The sequence below is a fragment of the Amblyomma maculatum genome, chromosome 6 (genome assembly GCF_055883805.1).
Source record: "Amblyomma maculatum isolate TAMU_Amacu chromosome 6, ASM5588380v1, whole genome shotgun sequence".
In the NCBI taxonomy this organism is placed as follows: domain Eukaryota; kingdom Metazoa; phylum Arthropoda; class Arachnida; order Ixodida; family Ixodidae; genus Amblyomma; species Amblyomma maculatum.
In genome coordinates, this window is record NC_139349.1 from 39,646,357 (window position 1) to 39,661,976 (window position 15,620).

General features: G+C 46.2%; 1 protein-coding gene across 1 annotated transcript; it reads right to left on the minus strand.

Moving 5' to 3' along the window:
- Window positions 1-3,370: 3,370 nt before the first annotated feature.
- On the minus strand, window positions 3,371-15,404 carry LOC146185595 (disintegrin and metalloproteinase domain-containing protein 10-like). Its single transcript, XM_084607871.1, has 10 exons — window positions 15,396-15,404; window positions 14,985-15,218; window positions 13,930-14,122; window positions 13,390-13,583; window positions 11,844-12,024; window positions 11,097-11,259; window positions 9,879-9,977; window positions 9,193-9,383; window positions 5,808-6,013; window positions 3,371-3,602 (listed from the first exon to the last, which is right to left on the minus strand). The coding sequence occupies exons 1-10, from the start codon at window positions 15,402-15,404 to the stop codon at window positions 3,426-3,428; spliced, it is 1,647 nt and encodes a 548-aa protein (XP_084463997.1). The 3' UTR covers window positions 3,371-3,425.
- Window positions 15,405-15,620: the final 216 nt, after the last annotated feature.

Consider the following 15,620-nt stretch of genomic DNA (forward strand, 5'->3'; position numbering starts at 1 on the left):
TGCTAGAGTTCAGAGAGAAATTTGTGAGGTAAGGGGAGGGGGAGAGGAAGGGGGGGGGGAGAAGTGAATATGAAGCCGTTGCTCTCTATTGTGGAGAGAAATATCGTTATAGGTAGCCAGGCGTCTGAGTGCTCTGCCTGGCTATGTTTCTGGCCCAGCTCGGTTGACATGCGCTCGAGATGTGCTGTTGCTTCATTCTCACGGTTGCCCGAACGAGCAGGTGCCCATAAGAGTTGAAGTGATCTGGTCGGGGGTTGAATGGACTTGAAAATTTTGGAAGCAGGCGTGTGAACCCTGCCTCGTGCAATATGGGTGACTGCTGTTTTTTAATCACTAAATATTAGTGTGGCAGTGGCTGAGGAGATTGCCAAGGGAACTTCGGCTTCCTTTGCCTCTAAGGAGGATTGGGCTTTAATTGAACGAAAACGGTGGGGTGAAACTTGTTGGAAATCGCTTTCAAGGCCTAGGCTTGATCAGTAGTATATTTTGCGGCGTCACGTATATATTACACTGGGGTTTAGGCTGTAATGTTTGTGCAGAGCCGCGGTTATGACTTCTCACCGAGCTGTGTGATGGATTGGGCGTACGCTTTTAGGGAGTGGATGAATTGTTAAGTGAGATAGAATTGTTCCCGAGCCGAGTGCATGGGTTCAAGGGAGCTTGCACGGTTGACACCTAGGGTGGAGAGAACGTGCCTCATCTAGTGGTGGTTGATAGGCGTTCAGGCTGTGTTGTGCGAGTGGTTTCGATAAGCCCATCTAGGGTGTTGTGAACCCACATAAGGAGCAGGTGGACATTAGATGCATGCTTGGGAATATTAAAAGCCTGTTTATAGGCTTGCTTAATTTGTGAATTTTTTTTTCTTTCTCCACCTTGGAAAGAGACAAGTGTGGAAGGGAGTACACCACTTGGCTTATTACTAATGCTTGTATAAGGCGGCGGGGGTCGTGATCCCGCATCACTCGGTGGCGGTTGGCAATTCGCCCAAGATTCATGCTCTTGTGTACTGTGTTGGTGAGCTTATTAATGGTGACTATATTCTTGCTGTTCTTTTGAATAATGAAGCCCCGTATGCGCGCCTTATCAATTCCGGTAACTTGTTGGCCATCGAGTTTGGCTCGAATATTGAATCATGGATCCGTATCTGTGCGGCACAATAGCGTTGCACACTCATAACTGATTTAAACTGATTAATTTATATGAAGGGAAAGGCGTGGTAACTGTCTCACTTGTTTTCTGTGGACACCGCAACCGCCCCGTAAGGGAAGGGAGGAAGGTGGGAGTGAAAGTGGAAAGAGAGAAAGAGGAGCCGTAGTGGAAGGCTACGGAGTAATTTCGACCACCTGGGGATCTTTAACGTGCGCTGACATCGCACAGCACACGACGCCTCTTCGTTTCGCCTCCATCGAAACGCAGCCGCCGAGGTTGGGTTCGAACCCGGGTACTCCGGCACAGTAGTCGGGCGTCTTACCACTGCACCACCCCCGGCGGGGCACACTCATAACCATAATATTTGGTTCACAGGAAAGGAAAGACGCAGTGGACACATGAGCTGCACCTTAAGGGAAGGGAGGAAGGTGGGAGGGAAAGTTGAAGGAGAGGAAGCGGATCCATAGTGGAGGGCTAAGGGATAATTTCGACCACCTGGGGATCTTTAACGGGCGCTGACCGCACAGCACACGGACGCCTCTTCGTTTCGCCGCCATCGAAACGCAGCCGCCGGCTGTTTTCACATATCCACAAATAAAATTCCCATTTGCCTAATTAAGTCAACCTATTATTTGCTTCCAGACTGATTAATAGCCAGGGTTGTGCCTTAGCAAAGAAGGGCGACTGCATGTGTTTAAGCAACTACCTGCCTGGCGTGTTCTCGTTCTAATTTGACACGTCTTCATCGGCCGAATACTTAAAGGTTACATTCTGACGCATGTTTGCTTGAATTTGAATACGGCTTTATGACGGCTGTTAGTAGCGATCGTCAATTTCAGCACAGTATTAGTGTATAGAATGCGTATTTGTTCAGCGCAAAATGCACAGTACAAACGAAGGAAAGACGCAGGATGAACGCTGAACATCAACTGATGGTTTATTGGTAGGAACATCAACTATATACTGCAGATGTGTGGAACATCAGTTTCTAAGCACATGCTTCGCCTCTGCTTATCAGACAGTTTTACAATCAGAAGGTTCATCTGGGCTAACGTTTCTGCTAATCTGATGCTTGAAGCTGCGCAGTTCACACGTGTTGCTCAGCACTGGAGTGCACAATGGTCTGGTAGGGCTGCAATATTCGGCAAGGTGGCTATTATGTACATGGAATTGGTCTACTCTTCGGTGCGTTCGCAATTTGCCGTTATTTAGTGCACTCGCAGAACAAATGGCTTCTTGAAGGGGTTTTTGCGACGTCACAGCACATTGTTCGAAAACGATTGCTTTAAGCAATATTAAAACTAATCTAAAAAGTCTGCCCCTTAATTAAGCATATAATAAATATGCTTAATTATAATATTTAAGCTTAATATGCCTCCTTCACCATAATAGGAGCCTAAAGGAGCCAATGAAACAGAGTTTTGTTTTTTATGAAGTGCACACATGTGGCAGAGTGCAGGAAAAACAATGTAAACGTTTTATAATGCAGTTTGTCGTTCCATACGAGTCAACAGCTATCCAGTTTGACTTGTTGTACATAATACAACTTAAGACATAACAATAAAAAGCAACAAATATGGAAAGAAATAGTAGCTGGATACAGAATGACAAATGAACTCACTAGCTAGGTACACGCATTGGCGCAGTGTCTGTATAACGGTAGAATAAGCAGATTTTAACAAATATAGAAAAAGTAGTGGCTGGACACAAAAATGGCAAACGAACCCACTTGTTGGCTGCACGCATTTGCACAAACACTGTATAATGGCAGAATGAGCATATTTTTTTTTCTTACACATTGAACGTGGTAGATGCACGTTGAAGATTAGTTTTATTTCAAGGCATTAAGTAAAGAATCATCGATTCAAGAAGAAAGGAAAATAATAGGATGTTATCCGGAGACGTGCGTCGGGTCGAAGTGGGCTAAATCCAAGGTGAATCCCTAGTTGTGCAAAGCCTTACAAAAATTTGCAGCTCACAGAAGTATTTCCTTACATTCACAAATCGTTCAATATTGTGGCTAATCCGGCGCTATTACACGCCCCTGTCAATCATTTGGCATTTCCGTTGTAGCAACGGAGTACGTATCTTCTGGCAGCGCAGTTCGGGATGGATGAATAATTCGGCAGTACGTATACATTAACACTATTTCAAACCTGGACTATCTTTCTCTGCTTTGTACTTATTTCGCATTGTTGTCCCGAGGTAGATTCCCAGTGGAACTTGCCCACTGTGTCAGGCACAGTGCATAGTGTTTCAAGGCCATGCGCAACCAATCACATGCGCGCCATCTCCTTGACGAAGGAAATTGGGTGGCGCGCACTGTGGCCCAGGCTCATCTCCGGTGGCAGGTGTGGGTTGCTGCTCGGCGTATGCACGGCGCAGGCACGTAAAAACACAACTGTAGCGGCTCCGCCCACGATGACAGCGGCCAGTGTCAGGTACCAGTAACGCTGGAAGAAACAGTTTGATATTAAGGTTTTGTGATTTTTCTGCTTTAAAACAATATGAAACACTTCTTTGCAAATACGAAAAGAGACATTGAACGCCATACTGTCTTAGAAGTAGTGATGAGAAGCTTTGCAAACATTTAGTCGCCTTCACACACATGGGGGCAGGGGTTGATTCAGGTTGGCAATGATTGGCCTAGTAGAAACATTAATCCAAAAATGGTAGTATAGAGCGTAATAAATGCAAATATTTACTGTAATGAATATTGTGCTTGAAGCGCATGAAAGTGTTATACATACGCGAGGCAAGAAGGCGATATAATGAAACGGGAACAAGTTGTGAATAGGGTGGTAGGCATTAACACTTGTAACACTCTTTGGAAGACAACAGGGCAATTCACTAGGTATTTTCGAGGCCTATTCTAATAAATAAATACCTTTAACTGAAAATTACGTGTTGTGTCATCGTAATAAACATACCATTTAAAGCCCCAAGATAGCGGAATTACCGCTCCAGACAAATTATTAGGTTGAAACTTGCAACGAAAAATAAGCATAGACGCATTAGAGACATTCTCCCTATCCATGCCTGCTTTGCTTGGTACCAAGCGGCAGAGAAAAGTTTGTTGCAGGGACACGCATCATGAACGCAAATAGCGCAAAACGAGGTGACTCGCAAAAAAAAAAAAGAAAAAAAAGGTGGTGGTGACGTCAGCGCATGTCGCCTATAAATGTTCGTATTCTAAGTGTGACGCATCGTATTGTCAAAAAATATGCCTACATACTAACTGGTCAGAAAAATCCTTCTTCTATTCATGTCGATGGTTTGAAAAATCTGGCTGGTATTTAACAACGGAGTCGAACTAATTGAGACCGTATGTACGAGGGTAACATTGAGTGACATACATAATTATACTTTATTGACGCACAGCCAGTAGTACCCCTCTTCAAAACACGCACAAAAATAGACCACATCTTTGAATCACAAAAGAGGGTAGCTCAATTCACCGCTCAGATAAAGACGCAATAGAACCCGGTGGTTCGTTAGCGGTCACTTCGCTTTTGATGGCCATTCCCTACACAGGCTATAGGTGCGCACTGGAAAAAGGTAGCGTAACTCTACTGGTCCAAGTCAAAACCTTGAAATGCTCAGCATTTGAACGTTTACTTGTGTTTGTAAAGATTATGAATCTCCATTTGATGATTTTTCTTTTATTGTGAATATTGACCGCATAGGTTAAAAACTTCGTTCTGCAGAATATGCGGCGTCAGCGTTGTGAGCGAAAAAATCGACTACCACCTCGCAGGTGGTAGTCGGCAGGCGACAAGACCGGGAATGGATTGGTTGTTGGGTTTTGCAACGTCTCGAGACCACATGATCAAGCCGAATTAGCGGGAGGTGCCAACACGGGTACCTCCTTTGAGATAAGAGGGTGATATATGAGAATCGAACTATCCGGCACTATTATCTTCCAAGTCAGACACGCTTCTACTCCGAGTTGTCTTTCGCACAATGTGCAGTCTGATGTCTGCATGCTAATGTGAGCGTGTGAGAGACTATAGAGGCACACATTAAGGAATTAGAGATGAAGCGAGCCGCGAAGTTCATGTGCGCGAGCGGGGTTTCCCAAGCGTAGGTGGGAATCAATAACGCTATCATGTTGTACCCTTTGGGGCGGAGGTTAAATGTACCGAATTGTTCTAATGATTCCTTTTTGAATTATCTTAAATCACGCACAAGTACTTTTCAGTGGTCGAACGTCTCACTCTACATAACCTCCGTCCCAGATTCCCTCATCTATATTTCTTTTTGAACATTAGGAAAACTCTTCCAGGTGCACGTAATTCATAAAAACATGAACGCTACTCATGACGGTAGCTAGCGCAACGAAAGTATTGTCTGGAGCTTCCTGGTGGTGGTTTGTGCGATCGTCGACATACAAAAGAAATTTAACGATATAATTGAAGTTCATCTAACAAGTTCCACAGACATTTAATATTCTAATCACTGTTCATTCCTTTTTTTTTTTTTTTCGCAGTAAAAATGCTTGATGGTCTGATTACGTGCTGGATATGTCGTGGTGTTTGCATTCGCAGAATTTTCGCAGGGGTTTATCGCCTATATTATTGTTGTGAGCCACATGTTTTGCAAGACCACATGCAGTTTCTGTGATTTTGGCGCCATCAGGGACAACTTGCGATCCTCACCAGGAATGCACTGGCGGTTCCCTTGCCTCCGAACACTAGCCTCTTCAGCCTGGAGAGGATTCCTTCGGCGTCGATCAGTTGGCACCTCTGGAATACATCGCAGTAGCCTTGGAGGTCGTAGCAAGGAGCACCCGGCTGCATGCGTCGGCCGCAGAAGTCTTTCATGCGCTCGAATGCGCAGGCCTCCTTGCACTGGCTTCCCGGCTCTGCAGCAGGCATAAAGCGCGGGATGCTTCTTTGGAATGTGCGAAAATAACTTCGATTTACTACGTAGGGCAATAATTAAGGTTAACCATGCTTATATAGAGCAAATCCAATGAACATGAGTAATCCCGACAGCGCGGACAGCGAAGCTTTGCTGTGAACTTGTTTTTAACAGTAACATTTACTGCATCACAAAATATGTGGGGTTTTAACGTGGTTAAACCAAGTAATCGATCGAACGCATCGCTTACCTTGGTATAGATTGATACGTATCATAACCCAAAAGTTCGCAGCCGCAGGCGAAGAGAGGGGTCCCCGTTTGCCCCCAGGTGAGCGCATGACCCATCACTGCCCCAACTACCACCTGTCAGAGGCACGCTTTTGAAGAGGACTGCGATATATTCTGCCCAACATTTTCTCAGTGACGTAAACATTAACCAACTTTTAAGGCGAAAGCCTTTCTAGGTCCATGAAACGAAATCCCGTGCGCGAGATCTGTGTGCGAAATCTGTCATAATTCGTGTGGTTCCACGAGATTAGTTCCGGTCTAGCGTTCCTCCCATCTGCAATGCCACGCTTGGACGCGCGCTAAGGAACGCTACGCGGCAGGAGCAATGGTGTACCGTCCAAACTCAATTGCCGGAGAGAGTATGGCAGTTACTGCGCCTTTGTTCTCCTGCAAATAAATTATAATTATATGTAGCACTGCAACGAATGCCGATAAGAGGCAAGTGATGAGAGGCAAATGATAAGAAAGGAAGGGTAAGCTTTTGTTATTCTCCTCTTAAGAGACATCTAAGAGACCCTCTAATTTTTTAACCAAGCTGTACGAACGTGCCTGCGTGGCCTAGGAGCAGTACCATCGGGATTCAAGGGTCCGGGAATGTTGGATTGGGGTCTCACCTTCTCATCTGGATCACCTTCCCGAGTTGGCAGCGCCTGTCATTTCGGCCATGAGGTGTGGCTTTATGACGTCACAGTAACCGCTGACCAGTCAGCTCCCGGCCATGTCACCTGACAACTGCCGCCTACCAGAAGCTTCACTCAACCTCCGGCGTTTGCAGCTTTGGTCGTGAGGTGGAGCTTTAGCTCCAAAACCGAATCAGTCAATAAATTGCTGAATAGGAAAGCAATTCAAGACTTCGACTTCCTACGCAGAGTGAAGTGTACAAATATAGGGTATGATAGAGGTGACCCTGTAACGACACACATGGTAATATTAGAATTGAACTTATCAGCTGAGGTGGTTTGTGTGATTATTCGAAGTAAACACAAAAGCTCTGCTGGGAGCCTGCCGTTTATGAAATATTTTAAAACGTGCTCCTGCGATCACTTCAACTCACTAAGGCGACACCTCACCGCCCCCTTCCCGTTGACATCAGATGGCCTTTTTGGTGTGCCCTCTAATTGGATGTCCAGAGTTTCGCGGAAGAAACGAGGAGCGGTGGGGCGCAGCCTCGACTAGTTTTTCTCTTGCGCACCGAGGTGCTCTGATTTGAGAGGGGAGAGGAGGAGTATCATTTTTGATCGCAGTGTTATGTTCAGCCACTATCGCGCGGAATATCCAGCGCGGATGGAGCAGATGTCGGGACATCATTCAGAGCGGCGGAATTTTTGGCCATTTCAGACCTGTGAAGACCACCGCCTATTGTTTGCAGTGACGGGCCTGCCCTGACGTGTTCGACAGCCACGTGTCTTTGTTTGTGTGTATTTTTGTGCGAAAGTTTGTCAAAGCGCGGCGTTCGGAAAGAGCTGCTACCAACGGCTATTGCGAGGAGGTTTTACCGGCGTCAGCGTGGCTGTCTCTGCAACTGCGAGCCCCAGCATGTTCGGCGTGCAGACACGTGTGTTTCTTATGACCCGTTCCCTTTTCCCTCTGGACTGCAGTCCAATCCCGTCTGAAGAGATTTGCTATCTAGAGGTCTGCTCGCTTAGTTTTTTTTTTTTTTATTTGGTTCATAGGAAGGGAAAGGCGCAGTATCTGTCACACTTGCTCTGTGGACACCTGAACCGCGCCGTAAGGGAAGGGATGAAGGTGGGAGTGAAAGTGGATAGAGAGAAAGGGGGCCGTAGTGGAGGGCTACGGAGTAATTTCGACCACCTGGGGATCTTTAACGTGCGCTGACATCGCACAGCACACGGACGCCACTTCGTTTCGCCTCCATCGAAACGCAGCCGCCGAGGCCGGGATTCGATCCCGGGAGCTCCGGCACAGTAGAGGGCGTCTTACCACTGCACCACCCCGGCGGGGCATCTGCTCGCTTAACATTTCTCTTTTCTGTCTTGGACCTGCCCTTCTGGCCGCTATTATGCGATGCAATATTAAAAAAAAATTGTTGTTAGGCGACGCCTCGTTGTTTGCCGCGGGGCTTACAGGTGCTTTCCGCTTGTCCTCGAACCGCTAAGCCCACGCCTTGGAGCGCTCGAGCACCTTGTAAGAGACTATCTTCATTGTTAGTGAAGCTACCTTAAACATTGTTGAGTTGTGGAAAGGACTGATGGAATATCGATTATTCGAATGCGTTGTCTAGATTTAGTAAATACCGTTTTATTGCCTCCTTCAGAAAGGGAGAGGCTAGTGCCGCAGGATGGCAGGAGAGCTGTCATTCTCTATCATGACTTTTGATGTACTGCAAGGCTGAATATGCTATCATTTATTCGGAGAATTTATAACCTCGCGTATCCTAATATGTAGAGGCCTAGGCACTTTGTGCGCTGAATTAGTGACATTCTAGCAGGAACAGCTTACACGTAGTAGTACTTTCTCGACATATCACCTGACATACACTCAGAGAAATTTCAAATCTCTCTAGTGCCATCATATTTTGCTTTAAAACGCCTAATGCTAACCTTGTTACCAGATTGTAAGTTCGCCACTGTCAATGCGCAAGCGAAAGGCACAGTGGAGAAAACAGGAATGAAGGAAAACTAACACATGGGTCGAATGCTTGTGCAACATTCATTCTCTTGGCTTAGTTTCTTGTACTTTTTCTACACTGTTTGCTTTTTGTTAGTAGGCTTTACTTACATGCCATATATTTAGTACCGATAAATCAACTGCTATCTCTCAAAGTTGCCCAGCAATAGCCAATTTCTGATTGTTTTGAAGCCAACAGCTTATGCAGACGCTTCCATAGTACGCGGCGCATGTCCGGTAGCTACAAAGGCAGCTTGCACCCACCGTCCTCCCTGCAGGCGATGAGGCACATGTCCTCCATGCTCAGGTGTGACGCGGTCAGGTAGCACTCCTGCATGTCGTACAGGCGGCACACCGACTTGGTGCACTCGCCACTATCACACAGCTGGGTGCCACGGTTGCAAAGTGTGCCGTCCGGCTTCCACTCCGACGGGACACATTCGCCACTGGTGCCGCTAAAGTGAATGTTAAGGCAGGGTTGCAGAGATGAGCTTCCCACCGCGTACGGGTTTCGCTCTGCCAGCGCTAGTGGGATACACTCTTGTAAAGCGGAAGGGATGTTGAAATTTTGGACAAGTGACAAATCTACTGTCTTAATTAAAAGGCCGTGTGCTTCGGGCCCGTCACTTTCCTGAGCGGCAGTGTTAAAGGCATATACTACATGGCCTAATAAGCAGTGAACTAAGGATTGAGAACCAATTGGTCGAAAACCATTTTTGTGGATAAAAATATGCGATCACATTCAACACAGTAAAAGAATAAATTCCTGTGTCATTCGGACATTGTCGCGGTCATCTTTCGGGAACAGAATCATTCGTTTTATGAGAAGAATTGCTGGGCATAAATGTGACGGAATAAAGGGGAATACGGTTTGCTTCGAAAATTAACGATGGAGAAAGGGCGAGGGGGGGGGGGGGTGCTGAGAATTAGTGCTGATATAAGAAGGATACTCGCAGAATGCCTCGAGGATGCAGTCGCCTTCAGGTCTGCAAACTACCGAGGTGTTGTGAAAGCGGCACTCTGAGCTGCAACAGGCATCGTTGCTCGGGCTGCAAATAAGAGAAATGGTTGCAATTGCGTATAATTTTTCAAGTCATTTCAATTACGTGCTTTTCGGCACGATCGCGGTACCGTGCTCTGTGATTACATGCTTTAGAGTCGAGTATAGTACCATGGTCTCCCTGAACCGAAAGTGCGATTACGTCTAAGCTTCGCTTTGGTAAAGGCAAAAAATGTTCGCCTGCGATAGTTGCCTGTCAGTTACTGGTTCTAGAGCAGGAGAGCTCGAGAACCGAGAGCTCCAGGAGCGTTAGGCATCCAGCCGTTGAAATAAACCTAGAGCCGTCCCAGCAAGGCACATCTTCCTCTGTTCTTTTGTTTCAAAAATAACTTATTTTCTTACGGGGCTGTTCAGGTGTCCATCAGAGTAAAACAATAACTGCTGTTTTACGTTCCGTACAGCAGATTATTTAGAATAAGGTGGAGCACAATCGCAAAACTGTCTCGACAGAGCGGCGTTCGTGAGGCCGAGTGAGACTTAAAATAGCAGTTAAGCGCCGAACGATTTGGCCCTTGAAAAAAGAATTTTCTGTGAAAATCTCTGTCCGTTCTTCACATGGGTGCTAAACGAAATCTTCCCAGGATAAATTCTAAAATAAAGCTTTAACTGAAAAGAAAAATTACTAAGTTTTATTCCTTATACTTACAAACTAATATCAATAAGCCAAAATCGCTTGGTTCAAGTGCTTGAGTAAAATGACTTTAGTCTCCTGCTTTCAAAACAGCCAATACATTGCTACGTTTGGGGAGACTGAAGCGCGCGCGCTCTGTCACCAGCTCCATTTACAATTCAAATGCTGCGCACTGCGAAAAGAAAATTGTAAGCTTAAGGATGTGAAGGGAATTCAGACTGAAATATGATCATTTAGAGGAATGTCTGAAGTGGCCTAAAATAATGTGTTATGGTGTGGCCACATATATGGAATACAGTTAGCGCCTCTATCATAGAAGGGGAGAAAGAGGAATGAGTTTTACATTGGTGCTGTTAAGTTATAAGAAGAATCACCCAGTAAATGATGGCGCAGGAAATGTAGAAGTGGAAAATACTCATAAGACCCCGACCGCCCACAGAAGAGCGGGATGCACAGACTGAAGAAGTGCAATCGTACCTGCATACGGCTCCAGGCTTGAGCGTGCACGCCTTGCGGTTGATCTCGCCGTGCTCTCGCGCGTAGCAGCACGTGTCGACGCCACAGTCCTGTCGCTCCAAGCCACAGTCGCACTCTTCATTCTCTTCGCGGATGGAGTTGCCGCAGAAAGGGCCCTGGGGTTCTGCATGTGCGGGCCGCAGAAGCTAGTGGTGGAGGTGGTTCTTCTCCCATCCCACAATTTACCCTATCGTCGTTGCTTCCACTGTCATCATGCCTCGAGCGTTGTGCGCCAAAGAACATTTATTGGTGCAATCTAAAACGCCGTGTATTGACTTAATCGTATTTGCCATCACCATGGGAAATCGTTACAACTGTTCAAAGCAGTAAGCCACTGCATGGGTGCAGGTTTAGTTACAAACACGTTTAGGAATTCCCCAAACAGGGCATCGGCCACATTTTCCGCGTAAACCTTACAACCGCGCTCCTCATCAGACTTTCTTACGCCCCGCGCTACGGCTGCCTTCCACAAAAATCTACTTCGTGTTTCTAAGAGTCTGCGGTTAGTTTATATCAGCATTACAAACCCTGCTCATGCCAAATCCTTGAACTTGACTTCAGCTGGGACGTCATCGATACGTGTTTGTTCCTGACCCACTTCTCTGTACTCCTATCGCCGAACGTTACAACTATTGACGCGTTTCCATTATAATCATCGTAAAACGTGGAGCAACGCTACGACCGCCATCTCCCGACGTTGAGCCTCACCCTGGAGGCAGTTGGGCCGAGAGCCTTTGTTTGAGAACATTTGCATCAGGACTGCCGCGATTCTGCGCACGCTGCATACGGAGAATCGGCGGTTGTTCCGTTTTTCGCCCCGCGTAGAGCTGGCGAACATGATGTAGTTGCCAACGATGCCATCCGGCGCGCACTCTGGAATGTTGTCGTGCTGCATCAGGGAAACGCACAAGCACCCCTACTCGGTATTGCAATGTGGCGATGGATTTTCTACGGTCAACATCGTGAATTTCGGTTTCCCGCGTAACAATACAACAAAACACGCTCAATTTTCCTGAGTTGTACCCTCTGTAACAATAAAAAAAAAAAACGCACATGCGACGAGAAGCGCAAAATCAGCGTAGCTATATTATGCATTTAGCTTTTACATTGGCATCCTTACGGTACAAAATCTAGACAGAGGCTCGTTACGCATCATAGCTGAGACAGGTACGTCTACTAAACACGGTCCCAAGCTTATAGATGTAAAGCAGTCGTACGCTATTTCTCATGAGATAAATTCATGTAATCCGCTGTATCCTTCAGTCATTTAGTGCAAACAGCGAGACTAAACTAGACTCACTCACTCACGCACACAAAGAACCGTAGTTTTAAACCTAGGAAAAGTTTTGTAGGTAAACGTTCGGGGCTAGCACAGTCGAAACTCATACAAATAACTCGAATGGGACCGCGATATAGTCTTATATACCGATAATTCCAACTGAAATATGCCAATATATATCTTTGGCTATTGCCCAGAAATATAAATATATTTGGCTCACGCTGATGACACGCTTCTTGCAAAGATGTTCCGCCGACTGTGTTATAGCACGCAGCTCGTGAAGTTTTGCTGGACCTAACCAGCTTCACATCGAAAGTACAGCGTATGGTTCTTTGGAACTACGCACTGTTTCTTTAAGACATCACATCTCGTCACCAGAGCACAGTAAATACAATAACCGCCAAATAAAGTTACGTTACGATTGTATTTCGAAATGCCTTATGAAAAGCGAGTGTCGCAAATAGCGTCTGGTTAGTTATATTGCCTGAATTTCATTACAGTGACGTGGGGCAGAAAATGATCGCAAGATATCGAAACAGTTACGTAGCGCTGGTGCTCCTAGCAGATGTCCAAGGACGCGCAGTCGAACCTTGTCCGCGCGAGAAAAGTGGCCAAGAACGCCATTACGGGAAGAGTTAACTGTAGCAATGCAACACGCAGTTGTGTTTGGCGAACGACCGCAGAAATTAGAGTTAGAAGTATGACGCTACTTTACTGTACGTTTAAATGGTGTGTTACGAAGGGATAAACTGTGGATTCGATATACCCAATAATTGGAAATATCCTGTCGATATATTTGGTCTCATTGCGCTCGTAAACGCTATCAAATACATAACTTTCAAACAAATACCCCCTTTCCTTTTTACGACTGATTTTGCGGAGAGAGCGCCGGCATGCTAACATTGATGAACACGAGTAGTACTGGATCATATCAACGCTGGCCATAGCGTAGCCACTACGTGGGTTACGACTTACAGGCGCGCCGAAACTGTGGCCGAGCTCGTGGGCGAAAGTGACCTCGGAGATGCGGTGCGCCACGCGCATGTTCTTGTTAACGAAGGTGACCAGGCCCGTGTTAAGGCTGAGCCTCCCGATGTAGCCTTTGCTTCCGCTTTCCACAGTGATTCCACTGACGGCCTGGAACTGCTCGCAGATGCCACCCGAAAATCCTGCGAAAAAACAACAACAACATATTGCTTTAACACGACGTTTCGGACTATAATGAACCCTCACTCATGATAAATTTGGACAGAAGTACACATCATATAGTAGGCACAGGATGCTTAGGCTCGTTTGAAGAAGTGAATCTGAGTACAGACCATCTAGCCTAAGGCTGCACGCAAGTTTCCGCGCATAAAAGCAACACAAAATTTACAACTTTTCTTTGCAAATTATCAGCGAATAATATAGAACGGTAGCTCATAAGCGGATAAGGGTCACAAACGGCAGGCCGGTCACAAATACCGATATCTACGTTAAAAAAACCTGCCTGATATCAAGGGCCAGTCTACTGACCGTCGGGTTCGGCCATGTAGGCGAGGCCGAGTGTTCCGCCGGGAAAGTCCCTGTGTGTCCACAGGTACGAGGCACAGAAGCCGTCGTGGTTTTGCTTGGACAGCTCGTGCAGCAGGTGAGCAGCGTCAAGGTTGTCCTGGCAGAAGGGGTTTGTTGCCGCTGTCTCTCCTTCACAGGCGCTGGTGTCATTGATCTGCAATGCCGTCCCGAATGTCTGATCAGATTTGTTATCAGTAGAGGCAATGGAGAACCCCGCGGTATCCACTGCTTCAGCGGTAGTGAGGGTGTTCATTAAAGAAAAACTGAGGAATAGAAGTGGTCTTGTGTCAGTACCTTACCCCGTTTTTATGAAAAAAAAATTGCTTTTATCTCAAATGGAGCGTTGATATGCTAGAACTGACAAAAATGAAATAGAAATTTTGCCACATTTACCTTTTACTAAAGAAAATTTTGGTGACGTAAAGAAAGTTAAATTTGCTCACTCAGATATGGCTAATATCGTTCCTATTTCACTTCTAGAGACAATCTTCACAGATACATTTTCGGTGTTCCTGTCGCAAGTTTGAAACCGGTGGGGCTAAAAAAAAGCATTCTCCTTAATAATCCATTTTTATGAATGAATATGCCTTTTATGTTGCTGAGCAAACGTCGGTATATATAGCTAGAAAGAGTAAAATTTATTTCTGCCAAGAACAAAATGTGTGTAGTTGATGGCATTTTGATGTCATACTCAAACTTCCTTTATATCGAGACTTATTCCTGCAAGCTTCAGTAATCTGACACACTTCCCACTTCCCAACACGTATAACGGAAAAAATTTCACTTTAGAAATACAAAATTCGGAATGAAATAAATTAGCTTGAACTTTGGGGGCTATTTGTGACAGCTCTCACCACGAGTCGCTGCACGACGAATCTGATGTCGGTGATCCCGTTGAAGTTCGTGCTTCTAAACATATCCGAGACAGCCATCACATGCTTCGACACCATGCTTGTCAATTCCTGCCGGGCTCTGAGCATCCTTTCGTGGTCGCCTCCTTGCCACGACGCCACGGCCTCGAACAGCGTGTGGTCGATGGCGATCTCTAGGTTGCACACCCGCTGCACATACGTCTTCGGCGACTTCTGAGGAGCAAATATGTTGCGGCTTTGGCGCAATGCTGGCACGAAGTTCTCGACCTGTATGTTGGAACCGTTCTTTGTGGCGGGAGTGTCAGCCTGGCTGGCCGTCGAAGTCGTCTCCGATCTGACTTCGTGCACAGAGCGCTTTCGCCGGGGCTCCTCGTGAGGCTGTTCAAAGGAAACGAGATGTTGAATGTTGGACGTAGCCGGCGCAGAAAACTGGAAAGCTGTATTCTCTTCGACGGGGTATTTTACAAGTATAGTTTGTATGGGACACTGCCCGCGTCTCGGCGTCATCGTCGGCGTAATTAGCATCTCCGCTCCCCCAAACTCTACGACTACTACCCGTCTCATGACTGGTTATAGCACTAGGTGCACCAAAGGTGCAAAGGGGAAGGAGAGGAGCAGAGAACAGACGTCGAACAACAGACCCACAGTCTAAGAATTTCACCTGAAATTTGCCTTCTTCATTAAACCGCCTGTTGCTCAATTTCGCATTCATCATCATCATCATCAGCCTGATTATACCCACTGCAGGGCGAAGGCCTCTCCCATATTTCTCCACTTAAC

Excerpts from the sequence above, each read along its gene's own strand:
- LOC146185595 (XM_084607871.1), bottom strand. Across the intron at positions 9,978-11,096 it reads AAGCCTGGAGCCGTATGCAG|CCCGAGCAACGATGCCTGTT; the intron begins GTACGATTGCAC and ends TCTTATTTGCAG. Across the intron at positions 3,603-5,807 it reads GAACCGCCAGTGCATTCCTG|CGTTACTGGTACCTGACACT; the intron begins GTGAGGATCGCA and ends TGTTTCTTCCAG.